The sequence below is a fragment of the Callionymus lyra genome, chromosome 12, assembly GCF_982586985.1.
Source record: "Callionymus lyra chromosome 12, fCalLyr1.hap1.1, whole genome shotgun sequence".
NCBI lineage: Eukaryota > Metazoa > Chordata > Actinopteri > Syngnathiformes > Callionymidae > Callionymus > Callionymus lyra.
In genome coordinates, this window is record NC_141829.1 from 4,094,980 (window position 1) to 4,117,896 (window position 22,917).

Below are 22,917 nucleotides of genomic sequence, written 5' to 3' on the forward strand. Positions count from 1 at the left end.
AAGATTTGATTTGCGAAGGGTTCGTTGAGAAGATAAAAACAGTTCAGAAGAAAAAGACCCGAGAGCCGAAGTAGAAGAAGAAGAAGAAGAAGAAGAAGAAGAAGGACCTGCTGAGACGCCGCCAGCGTTCTCTCCACCGCCGTCCGACTCCTCCGTGCGAAGTCTGACATCTTGAAATGACTGGAGTTCAAAGAATGTGCGACGTCTTTCATCAGCGTCATCACAGGCACCTGAAGGCTTCGGATCAGGTCTGGAGGAGAAGAGAAGGAGCTTCAGACGTTACAGCACAATCAAGGAATCCAGAGTCAATCACATCGAGAACGATCAACAGTGATTTCCTTCATAAACCAATGACCTTGAGAAGATGTCACTCACCGTTCTCCGCCTTCGTAACGTCGACCAGATGCCGAGATACTTTTGTCACGCGCCGCACGACGGACGAGGCTTCGCTCCAGAAGTCGGTCTCGTGCAAAGAGTCAAACGTCGGTTCCAACGCGTCCTCCAGTCTGAGAAGAACGTGAGAAGAACGTGAGAAGAACGTGAGAAGAACGTGAGAAGAACATGAGAAGAACGTGAGAAGAACATGAAAAAAACGTGAGAAGAACATGAGAAGAACGCGAGAAGAACGTGAGACGAACGTGAGAAGAACGTGAGAAGAACATGAAAAAAACGTGAGAAGAACATGAGAAGAACGTGAGAAGAACATGAGAAGAACATGAGAAGAACATGAGAAGAACGTGAGAAGAACGTGAGAAGAACGTGAAAAGAACGTGAGAAGAACATGAGAAGAACGCGAGAAGAACGTGAGACGAACGTGAGAAGAACGTGAGAAGAACGTGAGAAGAACGTGAGACGAACGTGAGAAGAACGTGAGAAGAACATGAAAAAAACATAAGAACATGAGAAGAACGTGAGAAGAACGTGAGAAGAACATGAGAAGAACGTGAGAAGAACGTGAGAAGAACGTGAGAAGAACGTGAAAAGAACGTGAGAAGAACATGAGAAGAACGCGAGACGAACGTGAGAAGAACATGAGGATAATTGTTCGTTCAACACCTGGATTCACCTTCAGCAGACGATATGACCTTCAATTCAAGTGTGAGAAACTTGAACCGCAGCATTGTCAGAAGATATTTATGGATTTATTTGGAAGCTTCTCATGCAACAGGTTTGAGATATGTGTTTTTCGGTCTGTAAATTCCGCAACGGCAGAGTCAAGTACTCCACAATAATACACATATATACTTGTTACTACACTATCACTATATATCACTATATATTGTGTCGTATCAACAGATTCTTGAAAATCCCAAGAAAATGTTGTCACAACAAGATCTGGATTTTATAATCCATGTGTTGTTGTTCAGACTATTGTAACAGTTTATTTCATGTCTAAACCAGAAGGATCGTCTCGTCTGCAGTTCATACTAAACTCTGCAGCCAGAATTCTGAGCCGCTCTAGTAGAAGAACTCACATTTCTCCTTCAAACTCTTCACTGGCTGCCAGTTTCTTTCCGGATCATTTTAAAATTCTGGTTCTTACTTTCAGATCTATTCATGGTCAGACCTTCCATCAGTGATCTGATCCAGACTTACACCCCAGCTCGGGCTCTGAGGTCTGTGGATCAGAATCTACTGATGGTTCCTGAACTTCCGGACCAGAGGAGAGAAATCCTTCCAGACTGTTGCTCCTAAGCTTCGGAACCAACATCTGTGTTTGATGATCTACTGACTCCTTCAAGAAACATCTGTGTTTGATGATCTACTGACTCCTTCAAGAAACATCTGTGTTTGATGATCTACTGACTCCTTCAAGAAACATCTGTGTTTGATGATCTACTGACTCCTTCAAGAAACATCTCTGTGTTTGATGATCTACTGACTCCTTCAAGAAACATCTCTGTGTTTGATGATCTACTGACTCCTTCAAGAAACATCTGTGTTTGATGATCTACTGACTCCTTCAAGAAACATCTGTGTTTGATGATCTACTGACTCCTTCAAGAAACATCTGTGTTTGATGATCTACTGACTCCTTCAAGAAACATCTGTGTTTGATGATCTACTGACTCCTTCAAGAAACATCTGTGTTTGATGATCTACTGACTCCTTCAAGAAACATCTGTGTTTGATGATCTACTGACTCCTTCAAGAAACATCTGTGTTTGATGATCTACTGACTCCTTCAAGAAACATCTGTGTTTGATGATCTACTGACTCCTTCAAGAAACATCTCAAGACACTTTGATTTGAGCTTTTTCTTCACTTTCTTGTTGTTGTGTTTGTCTCTATGTTTTCTTGGATTATGTATTTTAACTTTGTATTGTTTTGTTATTTACACGCTTCTGATTCTTTACAAATAATAATTACTTACTTACTGACTTCATGTGATCTTGACATGTCATTAAAAAGTTGATTTCAAATGTGTTTTTGAAGATTTTATGGAACATATTAAAGTATGTGTTGAATCCATGTACAGACGAACTCTTACTCATCCCAAGTCTCCGGGTCGACCTCGTCCTTCATCAGATCTTCCAGGATTCGAAAGACGTCGGCGAGAGAAGGAAGCTTCACCTTCGACCCCAGGTGAGGCCACAGTATCTTCACGAAGGCCTCCATCTGGAACAGCAACGATTATTTTGTCGTTTAAAAAGATCCGACATTTTTTTGGTCAGAAACACGCAGGAGTCAAACTCACGTGCTCGAGAAAGAACGTCGCGTTTTCTGCCGTCAGATTTTCAAAGTCCTCCAAACCATATTTGTTTCCTAAAAACAAAAGAAATCCTCTGTGAAAGTTCTCGCTTCAGACCTCATCAATGATACAAGTATTATTATTATTTATATTTATTATTGTTATTTAAGCTTGTTAAGTAAACCTACGGATGAAGATTAAAGTTATTTGTTTCAGTGAAATAAACACAAAATGTAAGCGACCATGTTATATGTTTGTTTTTGTTCCACTTCCAAGGATATATCAAACTGATGCACCGACTTCATTAAGTAACTTAAAAGGCGATTTTAAAAAAGGTTACTTTTTATATTCATTTACTTGGTTTTTCTTCATGTATTGTACAAACTCATTTTGGACAAGGTCCCAAACTTAGAGTGTGTTCAGTGAAATACATTTTAGTTTTTAAGTGTCAAACACACAATAAGCATCAATAATGTGAACCAAAGAACACAACAAAACATGCAATGCATGCTGGGAGTCTATAATGTTTTTTAATAAGTTGAATTAAATCGGGTTCATTATTTGACATTAATCATTATGTTGGGATAAATGTACTTGCAATTATTAAAATAATAAATAAATTATTGTAGTTTATCTGTCTGTCCATCATCTAAATATCTCAATAATGTGGATATTTTCAGGAAAGTTTGGTCATTTTCATGATGTAACAGATAACAGCCTGGAGAGACGAGTTGAAGATGGAGTCATGAACCAGTCTTGCCTTCCTGAGGCTGCAGGACGGAGCCGAGGACACCGATGACTTGAGAAACCACGACCCGGGCGGAGCTGTTCGGAGGCAGAAGACTCTCCACTCTCGTCATCACGTCCAGAATCCTTCAGGAGAGAAGATCAACGGTTATCATCAGACGTGTTAAAACACAGAAGTGAGACGTGTTCACCACTTCACCTTCACTTCATCATCTCTGATCACATGATCTTTGTTTAAGGCACGGACTCAACAATAGGAACATTTTTAATTCTCTTTAAAATGGTTAATGAATTTATTCCACACTCTCTGATGTCACCAGAAAGTTGACAGATATTATTACATCCAATAAGAAGGTCATGTTTTTTTAAGTTAATCATTAAAATAACCTTCATTAAGAAAGTTATTCAATCATTGTAGTTTATCCATCTGTCCATCATCAAAATATCTCAATAATGTGGATATTTTCAGGAAACTTTGGTCATTTTCATGGTGTAACAGATAACAGTCTGGATCCACTAATCTTTTGAAGGATTGATCGTTTAAAGATAGCTCCAAAAACTATATTCATCATTTTGTGAACGTGTGGGTTTGAGCCAGGACTTCTATTTTTTACATATAGATTTTCTAGTTATATTTTAAAACATATTTATATAATATTTAAAGTTCGGAGACTAATACTAATAGTTACAATCAATATACTAATAAAATACACTGAAGACTCACTGATCTAAAGGACATTAAAGTATTCAAGATAATTTAACACAAACTTGAGATCGTTTCACATGTATATTCAAAGACAAAACACTCACAAGTAGTTGATCGTGTCTGGACCGGTATGTTCTGAGATTCCCTTAAAGTAGGTTAGAAGAACCTTCAGAGGAACCATCAGGTAGACGGAGGCTTCTTTCGGGATGTTGTTCTTGATCAGCTTCTGGCCTTTCTCGAGAATGGCTTTCCAAATGCGAACAGACTCTGAGAAACTCATGTTCTGAGTAGCAAGCCTCAGTGAGAGCTGAACTATCTCCATGATGTCCTGCTGTGGAAGAGACTGTGGACCTTCTGTGGATCCTGACAAGAGTTGGAGAACATTTTTAGGATTTTTGCAATAACAGGAAATAAAACAATTCCACTTAATGCTTCAGTATTTATCCAAACATTCATCTCCACAGCAGAAATAAACATTTTTTTCAATTAAAAACTTCTCGTAAACACAAGAACGACTGGAGAGACGAGTTGAAGATGGAGTCATGAACCAGTCTTGCCTTCCTGAGGCTGCAGGACGGAGCCGAGGACACCGATGACTTGAGAAACCACGTCCTGGGCTGAGCTGTTCGGAGGCAGAAGACTCTCCACTATCGAAATCACGTCCAGAATCCTTCAGGAGAGAAGATCAACGGTTATTATCAGACGTGTTGAAAAAATTAAGACATTATTCATCTGTCAGGCATGGATTTAACATTTGTTCTATTAAGAACGTGTTTAATTCACGATATACAGTAAGTCCTCTTGAAACTGCTTGAAAAATGATTCCACACTATCTGACGTCAATAATATATGATGATTTTCAAACTACTCTTCAATAAAATCACTCCGGAAATTCACTTCAAAGATCAAAACAGGAACAGAAAGTTAAAAGTTATAAAAACCTCCACTGAGAAGTTCATTCAATCTTTGTTGTTTATCTGTCTGTCGCCAAAATAAGTTTAAGATATGTTGAAATTTTCAGGAAGATTTAGGTCAAGAAGCAGATGATTTAATCTTGATGGTGTTTCAGAGAACAGTATGGATCCATTCGTCTTTTGAAGGATTGACATGTGCTTAATTTTCTAATGTGTGGGTTTGAGCCACTTTTAAAATTCTACCTATTTAGCTTTTCGATCTATATTTAAAAACGTATGTATATAATATTTATCCTTCCATTTGAAGATTAAAAGCAATAGTTACAGTCAGTATCACAATCAAATACACTTAAAACTCACTGATCTAATGGATATTAAAGTAGTATTATGAAGTATTCAAGATAATTTAACACAAACTTGAGATCGTTTCACATGTATATTCAAAGACAAAACACTCACAAGTAGTTGATCGTGTCTGGCCCGGTATGTTCTGAGATTCCCTCAAAGTAGGTTTGAAGAACCTTCAGAGGAACCATCAGGTAGACGGAGGCTTCTTGCGCGATGTTGTTCTTGATCAGCTTCTGGCCTTTCTCGAGAATGTCTTCCCAAGTTTGAACAGACTCTGAAAAACTCATCTTCTGAGTAGCAAGCCTCAGTGAGAGCTGAACTATCTCCATGATGTCCTGCTGTGGAAGAGTCTGTGGACCTTCTGTCAATCCTGACAAGAGCTGGAGAACATTTTTGAGGACTTCCGTGATTGGAGCCGACAGTCGATCCATCCCTTGGTCGCCAGGACCCTCGAGCACCATTATGACCTGGTTGAGGTTTCCAATGATGTTGCGGACGATCATCAAGAAACCACGTTGGTCATTGGTCAGTGGGAACTGGACGGTCTGCAGCAACTGGTTGACGTCCTTGAGCGGCACCGATGCTTCCGTCGAGTTCGACCATTGAAGCATGTTCGCGAGCGTCATCGTGACGTTGGGGTTTTGCCACCAGAGCTTCATCACATCAAGGACGCCTTCGACTGCTTCCATGGTTGCGTTAAACATTTGCCCGTCAGAGCTGCTTTGGTCCAAGTAAGCCTGGATGTTCACGTTGTCTTTGAGGACATTGAAAAGTCGTCCAGCTATTGCGAGAGCGACGCGGCCGATCTTATGAACCCCTTCCCCGTCCAGAGGATAGCGCAGACCTTCCATCAGGTGCGTGACTTCACGTGTGATGTGAATGTTCATGTCGGTTTGAGCCACTTGTTGCGCCAAATTCATCTGTACGATGTTGAGATACGGACGGAGGAGCTCGGAGAAGGAGCTGCCGCTGGAGGCGTTTTCCAGTTTCATCAAGTACCACTTGATGATTTCCAGGTACCTCTTGGGTTCGTACATCTCGTCGGTTGAGTCGGCGTTAAAGAAGTCATTCAGAGGTTTGGGGTCGGCGGCGACCTCTAAAAGCTCGTCCAGCACTTCGAACTCTCTCTCGACCTCTGGCGTGTACAAGTGGTTGCGTTGAAGGTTCATCTTAACGTTAGCGACGATGTCGTGCAGCGTGTTGACGACCACCGCTTGAGAGACGGGGTTCATAGCCATGACCTGGGCGAGCGTTCTATTGACGAGAGACGGGGCCGACAATATGGCTTCCCTGTGATCCTCCAGCGCCGGAAACTTCGCCAGCAAAACGCTGAACTGCTTCAACGTTAAAACGACACATTGTCCGATCTTGTCGGGATCTTGTTCCGACGTAAAGCACGCGAGAAGATCTGGTATTTCCATCGCACTTTCTAACAGGCCGTTGACGTCGACGTCCTCCAGCAGAGAAGCGAGGTCCTCCAGCTCCTCCACGGTGAGATTCAATAGTTGCAGGATTTCAGAGGATGACATATTTGAGGAGGCACCGATTGTTTTCATAGCATCGAGGGCTTCTTCGAAGGTGTCCAGAGAGACGAGATCTTTCGGCGTCAGACGGAGAGAGATTAAAAGTCGAGCCATAGCTTCGTCTTCTTCAGTGAAAAGGTCTGTTCCTCTAACTTTGAGAGAGAAACTAGAAGAGCCGATCATCATCAAGAAATCCTCAAGGTGTGTAAAGACTTTAACGACTCCGGCGGAACATTCCGTCACATTTTTACATGAACTGAGTCGACTTTGCAACTCGCACAAGTTCTGAACCAAGGTGTACATTCTCTGCTGAATCGTCACCGGGAGAACTTTGTGGAAAACCTCTAAGATGACTTGCTGTGCAGCTTCCGGTCCAGCGTGGGTGAGCATCTGAATACCTTCAGGAGACAGATACCGGGAGATGTTGACGAGTGGGCTCAGCTCGGTCTGGCTCATCCGTCCGTGAGGGTCTTCTTCAATTCTACGCAGCTGGGAAAGTCTCATCAGGAACTCTTGAAGCTGACGGATGTAATGGACGACCACTTCAGTTGGGTCGCCTTCTTCGGCGTCCATCACTGTTCTCAATGAATCCGTGGCTCCGAGGACGGCTTCCAAGATGAATCTGGAGGTGGAGTTCGATAAAAGCTTGACGCACTCTCTCAACCCTGCCACTTCTTGAGGGTCTAGGTCAAAAGCGTAGGTAAGCATGGAAGTCCCAATGGTTTGGGAAATGGACATTTCCAGGCTTCCCTCTACGGAGAGGAAGTTCATGAGCAGCTGCTCCAGCTCTTGCATCGTAGGATCTTCCAGTTGGAAATTAAAAAGGTGTTGTTTGGCTCTCAGAAACTTTGCGACGGCCTCCAGGACTTCGGAGAAAGACGGAGGGCTTTCTCGGACCAACAGAGGGAAGAACGGGGCGAGACCGCTCGACTGAAACAGTTCTCCGGTCAGATTGAGCAAGACGTGAGGGTTGGCTGTGGCTTCGTTGGAACTGGCGGAGATGGAGTAGACAAAGTCCTGCAGGTTCTTCACCAGGTCCAGCAAGTAATCCGAGAGCGCGTCGCCGCCTGGGATTTGTTGAGTCAGTTGTGTGTCGGCCAACATCACGACAGCGTCGCCAAAAACGTTCTCCAGGAGATTCACGGTTCCTTTGAGCAAGCTGCGGAGAAACGCTGTCATTACTTTGACTGAACAAGTTTCTCAATCATCTAAACTCATGGCCTGCATGAGCCTTAAAAACCTTTTCAATGGTTACAATAGTTCATGAGGCTTCATGAAACAGCTGATGAGGTATCATGATACAGTGTCCTCTAGATGGCACCTTCTTCCAGCTTTCATTGAATCATTAGATCAGAGCCAAACATTATAAGGCAGAGAGTGACATCTAGTGGCCTCTTAATATCAAGACACTGTATCGTGATACCTCATCAGCTGCTTCATGAAGCCTCATCAACACATTACTAGTTACAATGCAGATCAATATCATGACCCGTGATAACAAGGTGTTAAATTACATTTTATGTAACTATTTTCGTTCACTATTCTCAACTACTTATAAATGGTTGTTTTAATACATGTTTTGGTACAACATAGCATCCAGTCAAGTGATGAAGTAGCAAGGGGTAGGGCCGATCCAATTTTTAGTTGGATATTTCTTTTTGGAGTGGCTAAGGGGTAGCAAATCGGGACACATCACTCGTCATCTGGAAAAATTAGGGAATTTCTCGTTCTTCAAGAAGAAAGTGTTCGTTGTGCTGAAATATCGTTTTATAGCAAAAACATACTTTTTCTTCTTTTCTTCCAAAACTGCTTCACATCACACCAGTTTCCTGGGGCTTTGCTTCTTTGTGTCTCTAAATGTCCGAAAAACATCTGAACCCGACAAATCTACTCCTACTTTCCTCCATCTGCTGCACTGCTCTTTGACAAATGGATGGATTTTATCTTCCTCGGTAGTATCTCATGAAAGGACGTGACCTTGAAAATGGCTGTAATGAATCATGTGGCGCTGAGATCGATAAATTACCTTCTTTAATGTCGCTTCATATGGTTTTACGAGACTGATGTCTTAACCTCCAGCTATAGCGTCACAAACCTGTCATCTTTGACGATGTCACATGACTAGGACGGTTAAAATATGGATGTTTAATTATTGATTTCTCTAAAAGTCTTCATTGAAATGTTATATTTCGCGGAGTAGTCGTCTATCTTCTCTAGGAAAGATCTGAGGCCGTCATTCTTTGTAACTCATAGCAAGTATTTGTTTATCTCGTTGAATGTCACTCAAGCACCAGGGCTCCTGCAGGTTACGAACGAGCAACGACAAATTCAAAGTCAACTTGTCCCTTCTGGCTTCAGACGAGATGGAAGATATACATCTCAAGACCGTCACGCGAGCGAGTCCTTCTTCGGGCCACGTTCGGCATGTGTGACTACATTCCTTGAATCTCAGGCTTGATTTAAACGGCAGTAAAGTTGGTGCACCTGGAGAACGTACCTCAACAGAGTGTTCTCGCTCGGGGACGTTAGCACTTGTAAAAGCGTGTGAGCCAAAGTGTTCCAGTTCAAATCGCCGTCACAGTGGAGTGCTTGGTTTCTAAAGGAACCTGGTGAGGAACACAATGTATATGAGACAAGAATAAAGCTTACATTAAAATAAGGTTTTATTTAAGCTTTTTCAACATCAAACTTCAAAAAAACACTTGAGGATATTTCGCAGGTTTCTCAAGTGTTTTCAGGATCAACACGGTGCCGACCCACATAAAAATATCCTCACGTTTCTTCTTCCCTCTCTCCCTTATTTATGCACATTTAGGGAAGTGAAATTTAAGAGGTTTCTTATGCCTTAGAACGACCTGAGCAACGTATTATTTCGTACGGAGTTCAGCTAAAGTGTGTATGTGAGTTGTTGTGATGTGTAACTCTATTGTACCATCAGTGTGTGTGTGTGTGTGTGTGTTGTTGTGATGTGTGACTCTATTGTACCATCAGTGTGTGTGTGTGTGTGTGTGTTGTTGTGATGTGTGACTCTATTGTATCACCAGTGTGTGTGTGTGTGTGTTGTTGTGATGTGTGACTCTATTGTATCACCAGTGTGTGTGTGTGTGTGTGTGTGTGTGTGTGTGTTGTTGTGATGTGTGACTCTATTGTATCACCAGTGTGTGTGTGTGTGTTGTTGTGATGTGTGACTCTATTGTATCACCAGTGTGTGTGTGTGTGTGTTGTTGTGATGTGTGACTCTATTGTATAATCAGTGTGTGTGTGTGTTGTTGTGGTGTGTGACTCTATGGTATCATCAGTGTGTGTGTTGTTGTGATGTGTGACTCTATTGTATCATCTGTGTGTGTGTGTTGTTGTGATGTGTGACTCTATTGTATCATCAGTGTGTGTGTTGTTGTGATGTGTGACTCTATTGTATCATCAGTGTGTGTGTTGTTGTGATGTGTGACTCTATTGTATCATCCGTGTGTGTGTGTTGTTGTGATGTGTGACTCTATTGTATCATCAGTGTGTGTGTTGTTGTGATGTGTGACTCTATTGTATCATCAGTGTGTGTTTGTTGTTGTGATGTGTGACTCTATTGTATCACCAGTGTGTGTGTGTGTGTGCTGTTGTGATGTGTGACTCTATTGTATCACCAGTGTGTGTGTGTGTGTGTGTTGTTGTGATGTGTGACTCTATTGTATCATCAGTGTGTGTGTTGTTGTGATGTGTGACTCTATTGTATCATCAGTGTGTGTGTTGTTGTGATGTGTGACTCTATTGTATCATCAGTGTGTGTTTGTTGTTGTGATGTGTGACTCTATTGTATCACCAGTGTGTGTGTGTGTGTGTTGTTGTGATGTGTGACTCTATTGTATAATCAGTGTGTGTGTGTGTTGTTGTGGTGTGTGACTCTATGGTATCATCAGTGTGTGTGTTGTTGTGATGTGTGACTCTATTGTATCATCCGTGTGTGTGTGTTGTTGTGATGTGTGACTCTATTGTATCACCAGTGTGTGTGTGTGTGTTGTTGTGATGTGTGACTCTATTGTATAATCAGTGTGTGTGTGTGTTGTTGTGGTGTGTGACTCTATGGTATCATCAGTGTGTGTGTGTGTGTGTTGTTGTGATGTGTGACTCTATTGTATAATCAGTGTGTGTGTGTGTTGTTGTGGTGTGTGACTCTATGGTATCATCAGTGTGTGTGTTGTTGTGATGTGTGACTCTATTGTATCATCCGTGTGTGTGTGTTGTTGTGATGTGTGACTCTATTGTATCATCAGTGTGTGTGTTGTTGTGATGTGTGACTCTATTGTATCATCAGTGTGTGTTTGTTGTTGTGATGTGTGACTCTATTGTATCATCAGTGTGTGTGTTGTTGTGATGTGTGACTCTATTGTATCATCAGTCTGTGTGTTGTTGTGATGTGTGACTCTATTGTATCATCAGTCTGTGTGTTGTTGTGATGTGTGACTCTATTGTATCATCAGTGTGTGTGTGTTGTTGTGATGTGTGACTCTATTGTATCATCAGTGTGTGTGTGTTGATGTGATGTGTGACTCTATTGTATCATCTGTGTGTGTTTGTACAAAACTCTCCTTTCATTGAAATATTGACATTGGAAAATAATCTTAAGCTCCGCCTACTGACAACACTTTTTTCTGGAGATGAAATCTTGTTGATCATAACCACGCCCACTCTGATGTGATTGGTCAAGCATGGATGTTTGTCACCGCACGTCTTCAATGGTGTCCACCACCAAGGGACTCGTTGTATAAACAAAGCGTGATTACAGCTGGAGGAGGAGTGAAGCCATTATTATGTCATAATGGACTCTCGTGTAAACATAGTCCTGATGAGGAACTTACTGCATCTTGGAGAGAAGAACATATACTACATGTCAGGAGAGGCCCACAGGACAGTTAAAAATAAAGGAAATTAATTTTAATGTTAAGATCATGATCTATAAAAGTGTTTCAGATAATATAAGGATCAGAAATGATCAATTATAGTCAACAGGTAAACACAACTTTCCATTCACTCGTACCTGGGCAAAGTAAGGACCTCTAACTGCATTTATGTGGCCCTCATGGTGTCAACAATCAAGTAGAAATCTTTTTGAATATATATTATTTATTTATATTAGTATTATATAGATACAAGCAAACTATAGGGTTTTTTCCAACACTTTAGCCATTTTTGTAAGGATTTATGGCCCCTTAAAAAAGATTTATAAACAAGTGAAAATTTATAAATATTTGGGGACAAACGTCCTTTTTATGACATTAAAATACAATACAAAAATTATTAATTTTTATGAGTTGATTTTATACTTGTTTCCCTTCATTTTTGCTTGACAGCCCCTACAAGTTTATAAAATGTGGCCCCTGAGCAGATTAAAGTGCCCACCATTGCGTTAACTGTCGGTGAAGAGAAATATTTGATGTTATTGTTCAGTGATAAAGAACAAACAGATATTTAGATAAGATTGAGCCTTCAAGAATGAAATGTAAGAAAAACAACTAATACTTCCTGTTAATGATAGTGTGGTTATTATGCATCCTGTTTGCGACCTTGAGTCCCTTAAAGATGTTCCTTGTGTGACTGAGTTTGACATAAATCTTGCTAAATTATCACTTTAAGAAAGCTTTGTAGCCAGAGGAGGTTTCAGTCTGTCTGTGAACATCGCCTGCTGCCTCCTCGACCTGTTCTCAGACGCAAGTATGTGGAGATAAGTGGTCACGAAATGTGTGCGACGCTGAGGAACGGTATGAGGTCACGATGCTGTGTCATGAAAATGTCAAGAAGTGTAATTTGTTAATCAAGGACAAGAACAAGATAAGAAGAAACAAGAACAAGAACAAGAACAAGAACAAGAACAAGAAAAAGAACAAGGACAAGAACAAAATAAAGAAGAAAAATAAACAAGAACAAGGAGAAGAACAAGATACGAAGAAAAAGAAACAAGAACAAGCACAAGAACAAGAACGGAAGAAAAAGAACAAGAACAAGCACAAGCACAAGCACAAGCACAAGCACAAGCACAAGCACAAGCACTAGCACTAGCACTAGAACAAGAACAAGAACAAGAACAAGAACAAGAACAATAACCAGCACCAGCACAAGAACAAGAACAAGAACAAGAACAAGAACCAGCACAAGCACTAGCACCAGCACAAGAAAAAGAAAAAGAAAAAGAAAAAGAAAAAGAAAAAGAAAAAGAAAAAGAACAAGAACAAGAACAAGCACAAGCACAAGAACAAGAACAAGAACAAGAACAAGCACAAGAACAAGCACTAGCACTAGCACAAGAACACGAACAAGAACAAGAACAAGAACCAGAACCAGAACCAGAACCAGAACCAGAACCAGAACCAGAACCAGCACCAGCACCAGCACCAGCACCAGCACCAGCACAAGAACAAGAACAAGAACAAGAACCAGCACAAGCACTAGCACCAGCACAAGAAAAAGAAAAAGAAAAAGAACAAGAACAAGAACAAGAACAAGCACAAGAACAAGAACAAGAACAAAAACAAGAACAAGAACAAGCACAAGAACAAGCACTAGCACAAGGACACGAACAAGAACAAGAACCAGAACAAGAACCAGAACCAGAACCAGCACCAGCACCAGCACCAGCACAAGCACAAGCACAAGCACAAGAAAAAGAAAAAGAACAAGAACGGAAGAAAAAGAACAAGAACAAGAACAAGAACAAGAACAAGCACAAGAAAATGAAAATGAAAATGAAAATGAAAAGAACAGAAGAAAAAGAACAAGAACAAGAACAAGAACAAGAACAAGAACAAGAACAAGAACAAGAACAAGAACAAGAACAAGAAGTCAAGAACAAGAACAGAAGAAAAAGAAAAAGAACAAGAACAAGAACAAGAACAAGAACAAGAACAAGAACAAGAACAAGAACAAGAACAAGAAGTCAAGAACAATAACAGAAGAAAAAGAAAAAGAACAAGAACAAGAAGTCAAAGAGACTCACATTTGGTGAGCGGCGCTGATTCTCCAGGCTTGTAATTAAGAATCCCATAAACCATGAGAACGTAGTCTTCCGCCGCCGGCCACAGGTGACTCTTCTCCAGGCTTTCTCCGGAACTCACCAACACTTGCATCACACTGTGACGCACATGGATGGAAATGTTTCAAACGTGTTCATTTCATCACATTCAAAGACATTCAGTACCTTTGCAGGAGGTTTCCAGTCACACTAGGACCATTTCCTGGCATCCAGCTCATTAAACCATCTTCACTCAGTTCTTCGACCAACTCGGACAAGAAGTAGAACGTCTCCAGAGCAGATGAGTTCAGTCGGTGCCAGGCAGAGAGGATCATGGGAAGAGTAACGTCGTAGACGTCGTCTTCCTCCAACGTGATGTTATTTATCTGGAGAGAAAAATTCATTTTGGAATTCGTTTAAATGGTTCTGCGATCATTAAAAATAGACTAACACATGTTGTTATAGGGTTTTACGTTTGTATTCAGGTCAAATGTATCCAATGAAAACCTGAGCATCTCCAACTCTGACTCTTCTAACTGTCTTTCTTGTATTTAACTAATCATTTTAGATTTGGAGTCAATCCACTTCAGTCGATCGAAAAGAAAACAGTTCTTTAAGTTAAATATATTTAAAGTCAGGGAAATAAAACTTAAACATAAAAATGTATTTCTCACGAGCCAAACTAAATGTATATTTTCTAAACTGTCTCAAAACATGAAGAATGAGTGAGATTTTGATGTTGTATGTAATTTTAAGGAGGAGGAAGAACAAGAAGAAAAACAAGAACAAGAACAAAAAGAAGAACAGGAAGACCAAGAAACAAAAGAAGAACAAGAAGAAAAACAAAAAGAGGAACAAGAACAAGATAAGAAGAAAAAGAACAAGAAGAACAAGAACAAGCAAAAGAACAAGAACAAGATAAGAGGAACAAGAAGAAAAAGAACAAGAACAAGAACAAGAACAAGCACAAGCACAAGCACAAGCACAAGCACAAGCACAAGCACAAGCACAAGCACAAGCACAAGCACAAGCACAAGCACAAGCACAAGAACAAGAACAAGATAAGAGGAACAAGAAGAAAAAGAACAAGAACAAGAACAAGAACAATAACAAGAACAAGCACAAGAACAAGAACAAGAACAAGAACAAACACAAGCACAAGAACAAGAACAATAACAAGAACAAGAACAAGCACAAGAACAAGAACAAGAACAAGAACAAACACAAGCACAAGAACAAGATAAGAGGAACAAGAAGAAAAAGAACAAGAACAAGAACAAGCACAAGAACAAGAACAAGAACAAGAACAAGCACAAGCACAAGATAAGAAGAACAAGAACAAGAACAAGAACAATAACAAGAACAAGAACAAACACAAGCACAAGAACAAGAACAATAACAAGAACAAGAACAAGAACAAGAACAAACACAAGCACAAGAACAAGATAAGAGGAACAAGAACAAGAACAAGAACAAGCACAAGAACAAGAACAAGAACAAGAACAAGAACAAGAACAAGAACAAGAACAAGAACAAGAACAAGCACAAGCACAAGCACAAGATAAGAAGAACAAGAACAAGAACAAGAACAAGCACAAGCACAAGCACAAGATAAGAAGAACAAGAACAAGAACAAGAACAAGCACAAGAACAAGATAAGAAGAACAAGAACAAGAACAAGAAGAAGAACAAGAACAAGCACAAGATAAGAAGAACAAGAAGAAGAAGAACACTGACATCTTTAGTTTATGAAGTCACACTAGTTACTAGAATATTTATTAGTTACATTCTTTAACCACATCATAAAACTTCATTTAAGAGCAAATGATTTTTATTTTACTGTATTGTCTTGGCAACAATTTCAAAAATGTGAATCACATTAAGTCCAAGGGTCGATTTTTTGTAAACCGTTGACCTTTAAATGAAAAGTTTTAAACGAAACAAATGATTAGTTTGTATTTTTGATAAAATGTTCTCACCGGAGCGAGTAGATGATCCCAGTCCATCAGCAGAAGATCCAGTAGATCCATGGGGTTGTTGCAGATGAGTTCGCCGGTGACTCTCACGGTCATGTTGTAGTTCAGAAGTTGAGAGAGAAGATCTTCCAGAGGAGCCACAACCGCTTCACAAGTCACAGGTTCTCCTGCCAGAACCTGCAGGAGATTTGATCCACATGTTGACCAGTATTTTATGTTTCAAAGACTTAACATACATTAGTTTAAGTTGCTGAGACCACAATTACATTATTCATTTATGTTAAGGTTATAATACTATTAAATATATAGTTTGTAATAGAGTAATTAAGTAAGTCATATTTGTAAAGCGCTTTTCTAGACCAGGGTCACAAAGCGCTTAAACGATCAAAACAATACTCAATAAAATAAATACATAAAAGATCAAGATAACACTGAGACAAACACAAGAGTCTCAGAGAATCAAGGAAAAGCTCAAATAAAAGTGTCTTGAGATGTTTCTTGAAGGAGTCAGTAGATCATCAAACACAGATGTTTCTTGAAGGAGTCAGTAGATCATCAAACACAGAGATGTTTCTTGAAGGAGTCAGTAGATCATCAAACACAGATGTTTCTTGAAGGAGTCAGTAGATCATCAAACACAGATGTTTCTTGAAGGAGTCAGTAGATCATCAAACACAGATGTTTCTTGAAGGAGTCAGTAGATCATCAAACACAGATGTTTCTTGAAGGAGTCAGTAGATCATCAAACACAGATGTTTCTTGAAGGAGTCAGTAGATCATCAAACACAGATGTTTCTTGAAGGAGTCAGTAGATCATCAAACACAGATGTTTCTTGAAGGAGTCAGTAGATCATCAAACACAGAGATGTTTCTTGAAGGAGTCAGTAGATCATCAAACACAGATGTTTCTTGAAGGAGTCAGTAGATCATCAAACACAGATGTTTCTTGAAGGTGTCAGTAGATCATCAAACACAGATGTTTCTTGAAGGAGTCAGTAGATCATCAAACACAGATGTTTCTTGAAGGAGTCAGTAGATCATCAAACACAGATGTTTCTTGAAGGAGTCAGTAGATCATCAAACACAGATGTTTCTTGAAGGAGTCAGTAGATCATCAAACACAGATGTTTCTTGAAGGAGTCAGTAGATCATCAAACACAGATGTTTCTTGAAGGAGTCAGTAGATCATCAAACACAGATGTTTCTTGAAGGAGTCAGTAGATCATCAAACACAGATGTTTCTTGAAGGAGTCAGTAGATCATCAAACACACATGTTTCTTGAAGGAGTCAGTAGATCATCAAACACAGATGTTTCTTGAAGGAGTCAGTAGATCATCAAACACAGAGATGTTTCTTGAAGGAGTCAGTAGATCATCAAACACAGATGTTTCTTGAAGGAGTCAGTAGATCATCAAACACAGATGTTACTTGAAGGAGTCAGTAGATCATCAAACACAGATGTTTCTTGAAGGAGTCAGTAGATCATCAAACACAGATGTTTCTTGAAGGAGTCAGTAGATCATCAAACACAGATGTTTCTTGAAGGAGTCAGTAGATCATCAAACACAGATGTTTCTTGAAGGAGTCAGTAGATCATCAAACACCATTAGTTCAGGAACCATCAGTAGATTCTGATCCACAGACCTCAGAGCCCGAGCTGGGGTGTAAGTCTGGATCAGATCACTGATGGAAGGTCTGACCATGAATAGATCTGAAAGTAAGAACCAGAATTTTAAAATGATCCTGAAAGAAACTGGCAGTCAGTGAAGAGTTTGAAGGAGAAATGTGAGTTCTTCTACTAGAGCAGCTCAGAATTCTGGCTGCAGAGTTTAGTATGAACTGCAGGCGAGACACATCCTTCTGGTTTAGACATGTTAAAACAAACTGTTGCAATAGTCCAGACATAGAGCAGGGGTTCAAACTAAATCACACAAAATCCTTCTGACGTCCAAGTCAAGAGCCTAAGACAAGTCAACTCACCAGGAAGTTCGAGTCAAATTTCAGCTAAATTTATTTCAACAATCTCTGTATTTTTCCTTGTTCATCAAATATTCCTTTAAAACGTCCTTAATGTCAGTTTAATCCTTGACATGTCTCCGTACAATCGTTGACCTTCATAATCCATGTTCTGTATCTGACCCGACTCTTCAAAGGTCACAAAATCAACATCAACGTCCAGTGAAGTTTAAACGTAATGTCGTGTCCTTGACATGTTTATCTCTGATGGTTCCAGCTGTGACCAGGATGTAGATCAATCTTTCCACACGGCTCATGAGACAATGTGTCGGTATCTCACGAGATCACAGAAGATATTTTCACGTCACAACAAAGAAACATAAAAACAAACTCACCTTTGTTAACAAGCGAGTGACGTGGTCGATCAAATCTTGTCGTTCTCCTCCATCACTCAATCCCCCCTGCAGCGTTTCTGTGAATTTAGATTCGATGTCATTTCAGCGAAACACGTGAGTCAGACTCAGGTGTGTTATGTGGGACACAAGGCATCTCTTTCCTTTGTGTTGTCGTTGTGTATTCATGCCTTTCAAACAAGGCCTTAGTTTAGCTCCGGACTCACAGATGCATTATCTTTCATCGGGCTCCTGAGAAAGGGCGTCGACCTCTTTTATTTGGCCCCCATGTTTTTGTTGGTTTCCTTCAGTGAAGCGACAACAATGGACACTAACCCGGTGAAAGGTTTTCTTTCTTGCCCTGTCACTGGATATGACTAATGCAGGCGCTGACTGGTGAAATGTGGCTCTTTCATGGATAAAAACTGATTTTCTCTTTCTTTCTTTTCTTTAGTTTTTACACTCACAGATTTTAAGTTTCGTGGAATTAAAAGTGTCACTAATGGTTTCACTAGCAAGAAAATATAGCATTTCTTAAAAGTTTACTAATAATAATTACTTTATGATTAATGATTAATGAGTAAGTTAGTCATTTGTATTTATATAGCGATAACAAAATAAACAAACCAAACATTACTCAATAAAATATATACTTTAAAGGTTGAGATAATCCATCCATCCATCTATCCATCTATTCATCCTTCTATCCATCCATCCTTCCATCCATCCATGTACCTATCATCCATCCATCCATCCATCCATCCATCTATCCATCTATTCATCCTTCTATCCATCCATCCTTCCATCCATCCATGTACCTATCATCCATCCATCCATCCATCCATCCATCCATCCATCCATCCATCCATCTATCCATCTATTCATCCTTCCATCCATCCATGTACCTATCATCCATCCATCCATCCATGTACCTATCATCCATCCATCCATCCATGTACCTATCATCCATCCATCCATCCATCCATCCATCTATTCATCCATCCATCCATCCATCCATCCATCCACCTATTCATCCTTCTATCCATCCATCCTTCCATCCATGTACTTATCATCCATCCATCCATCCATGCATCCATGCATCCATGCATCCATCCATCCATTTATCCTTCTATCCATCCATCCTTCCATCCATGTACCTATCTATCCATCCATCCATCCATCCATCCATCCATCCATCCATCTATCCATCTATCAATCTATTCATCCTTCTATCCATCCATCCTTCCATCCATGTACCGATCTATCCATCCATCTATCCAGCCATCTATCCATCTTTCTATCCATGTATCCATCCATCCATCAAGCTATCCATCCTTCTATCCATACATTTATCCATCTATCTATTCATCCTTCTATCCATCCATCTATCCATCCACCTATTCATCCTTCTATCCATGTATCCATGTATCCATCCATCCATCCATCCATCCATCCATCCATCCATCCATCCATCCATCCATCCATCCATCCATCCATCCTTCTATCCATCTATCATCTATCCATCCTTCTATCCATGTATCCATCCATCTATTCATCCTTCTATCTAACTATCCATTCACCCATCCATTCTTCTATCCATCTATCCATCTATCCATCTATTCATCCATCTACCCATCCATCCATCCATCCATTCATCAAAACAAAGTCTAGTCGTTACCACAGCATTCCAAAGAATCTATATTTACTTGTTTTAAAGTATATTTCACAGATATTTAACAGAGATATTTTGAGGCGGTTTCATGTGAAAGTGCATCAACATGTATTTACAGGACCGTGACGGACGAAAGGTTGTTCATAACACGTTGATTTCTTACCTGAAGCAACATCCAACCCTGATATGGCTGCGTTCATGAGCCTGAAGCCAGTTCTCAGAGCAGACTTGACCACAGTGTCCACGTACGGAACGACTTCTGCCAAGTCCAGCACCATCTGTCCCACGTGCAGGAACCTGTGAAGAACATCAGACTTTATAACCTTCATTTAACCTTCATTTAGGACGATCACTACGGAAACAAAACTACCGAAACAAAAGGTTTTTTGATTTTATAAAAGACTTCTGTTCCCTTATGACGATTTAAATTCAACTTTACTCTTCGACTAGCTTTAAAGAAGTGAAACATTAAATTAAAGATTAATTAAATATTTACATCCATCATATTTGGAATTGCTTGGATTAAATAAATCAATTTAATGTGAACATCAATGTTGTGTCAGTTGTTTATTTTTAATATTGGTTTATTCTAATGATGTGTTGATGAAGCTTCATGAAACAGCTGATGATGTATCATGATACAGTTTTTTTTATTAAGAATGACCAGGAGATGTCACTCTCAGTTTCAAATTAATGCCAGGTTTCATTGAATTAGTGGATCAGAGTCAAACATTATGAAGCAGAGAGCGACATCTAGTGGTCATTCTTAATAAAGACACTGTATTGTGATACATCATCAGCTGTTTCATGAAGCCTCATCTACACATCACTGATTTTGTCACTTGCAAGTTGAGAACATTTGTTGAGTTTCATTTGGAGTCAAGCGTAAATACGACTTAAAGTCTTGTGTCATCCTGTGGTTATAAATAAAGTTGTGATTCAAACTGTCCCCGACCCAAAGGTCGTACATTTGAAGGATCATCTTAAGAACTACTTCCCCAGCATAAGACAGGGTTTTGTCATGTGTTCCATACGTCCTCACTCACAGTTCCTCATCGATGTTCTGGGCTTGGGTTCCTGTGCTACGCCGAGCCCTGGCCCCGTGGACTCCACCCTCCCCTCCAGTGGACTCCATTCCCATCAGGCTGTGCAGCTGCTCGCTGAAGAACGCCAGATCGTGTGCAGAGACGTGTTCGGTCCAGAGACGACACACCTGGACAGTTACGTGAAAAAACAACATTATGAAATGAGAAATTTAAAGTTGAACAAAAGTGTGTGTGTTGTTGTGATGTGTGACTCTATTGTATCATCAGTATGTGTGTGTTGTTGTGATGTGTGACACTATTGTATCATCAGTGTGTGTGTGTTGTTGTGATGTGTGACTCTATTGTATCATCAGTATGTGTGTGTTGTTGTGATGTGTGACACTATTGTATCATCAGTGTGTGTGTTGTTGTGATGTGTGACTCTATTGTATCATCAGTGTGTGTGTGTGTTGTTGTGATGTGTGACACTATTGTATCATCAGTGTGTGTGTTGTTGTGATGTGTGACTCTATTGTATCATCAGTGTGTGTGTGTTGTTGTGATGTGTGACTCTATTGTATCATCAGTGTGTGTGTTGTTGTGATGTGTGACTCTATTGTATCATCAGTGTGTGTGTTGTTGTGATGTGTGACTCTATTGTATCATCAGTATGTGTGTGTTGTTGTGATGTGTGACACTATTGTATCATCAGTGTGTGTGTTGTTGTGATGTGTGACTCTATTGTATCATCAGTGTGTGTGTGTTATTGTGATGTGTGACTCTATTGTATCATCAGTGTGTGTGTTGTTGTGATGTGTGACTCTATTGTATCATCAGTGTGTGTGTGTGTTGTTGTGATGTGTGACTCTATTGTATCATCAGTGTGTGTGTGTGTTGTTGTGATGTGTGACTCTATTGTATCATCAGTGTGTATGTGTGTGTTTTGTGATGTGTGACTCTATTGTATCATCAGTGTGTGTGTTGTTGTGGTGTGTGACTCTATTGTATCGTCAGTGTGTGTGTGTTTTTGTGATGTGTGACTCTATTGTATTATCAGTGTGTGTGTGTGTTGTTGTGATGTGTGACTCTATTGTATCATCAGTGTGTATGTGTGTGTTGTTGTGATGTGTGACTCTATTGTATCGTCAGTGTGTGTGTGTGTGTGTTGTTGTGATGTGTGACTCTATTGTATCGTCAGTGTGTGTGTGTTTTTGTGATGTGTGACTCTATTGTATCATCAGTGTGTGTGTGTGTTGTTGTGATGTGTGACTCTATTGTATCATCAGTGTGTATGTGTGTGTTGTTGTGATGTGTGACTCTATTGTATCGTCAGTGTGTGTGTGTTTTTGTGATGTGTGACTCTATTGTATTATCAGTGTGTGTGTGTTGTTCTGATGTGTGACTCTATTGTATCATCAGTGTGTGTGTGTTGTTGTTGTGTGTGTGTGTTGTTGTGATGTGTGACTCTATTGTATCATCAGTGTGTGTTTGTACAAAACTCTTTTCATTGAAATATTGACATTAGAAACTGATCTTAAGCTCCGCCCACTGAAAACACTGTTTTTCTGGAGATTAAATCTTGTTGACCATAACCACACCCACTCTGATGTGATTGGTCAAGTATGGAGGTTTGTAACCACACATCATCAATCCCTGAAGTCTCTACCTTCAAGGTACCCGTTGTAAAACAAAGTGGGGCATGATTACAGCTGGAGGAGGAGTGAAGCCATTATTACTTCATAATGGACTCTCGTAACCACTTGTTCGCCCAGATTTCAGAGCACGTGTAAAACATGGTCATGATGAGAAGTTACTGCGTCTTGAATACAATGACATGAGTCAACTTTAAGATAAGTCACGCCTCCGAAAAGAAACGTCCCGTTTCAGGAAGTTTGGTAAAAGTTGTTCCACTGTTAAAGTATTTTGGTGGTTGAGTTTGAAACCAAAGATCTAATGTCTTCGCTCTTT

The 22,917-nt window shown here is 40.0% G+C and overlaps 1 protein-coding gene across 3 annotated transcripts in view; it reads right to left on the reverse strand.

Moving 5' to 3' along the window:
* Nucleotides 1–22,917, reverse strand: part of abca12 (ATP binding cassette subfamily A member 12) — a 113,886-nt gene that overhangs the window by 67,525 nt on the left and 23,444 nt on the right. For all 3 annotated transcript variants that reach the window (XM_087804388.1, XM_087804390.1, XM_087804389.1), the window contains 15 exons: nucleotides 20,971–21,137; nucleotides 20,088–20,221; nucleotides 18,256–18,332; nucleotides 15,907–16,080; nucleotides 14,114–14,313; nucleotides 13,913–14,046; nucleotides 9,428–9,536; nucleotides 5,519–8,089; nucleotides 4,703–4,815; nucleotides 4,250–4,508; nucleotides 3,453–3,565; nucleotides 2,699–2,766; nucleotides 2,492–2,619; nucleotides 376–506; nucleotides 108–250 (listed from right to left, as the gene is read on the reverse strand). In XM_087804388.1, the coding sequence (XP_087660514.1) occupies nucleotides 108–250; nucleotides 376–506; nucleotides 2,492–2,619; nucleotides 2,699–2,766; nucleotides 3,453–3,565; nucleotides 4,250–4,508; nucleotides 4,703–4,815; nucleotides 5,519–8,089; nucleotides 9,428–9,536; nucleotides 13,913–14,046; nucleotides 14,114–14,313; nucleotides 15,907–16,080; nucleotides 18,256–18,332; nucleotides 20,088–20,221; nucleotides 20,971–21,137 (4,521 nt within the window). The remainder of the gene's footprint in view (nucleotides 1–107; nucleotides 251–375; nucleotides 507–2,491; nucleotides 2,620–2,698; nucleotides 2,767–3,452; nucleotides 3,566–4,249; nucleotides 4,509–4,702; nucleotides 4,816–5,518; nucleotides 8,090–9,427; nucleotides 9,537–13,912; nucleotides 14,047–14,113; nucleotides 14,314–15,906; nucleotides 16,081–18,255; nucleotides 18,333–20,087; nucleotides 20,222–20,970; nucleotides 21,138–22,917) is intronic.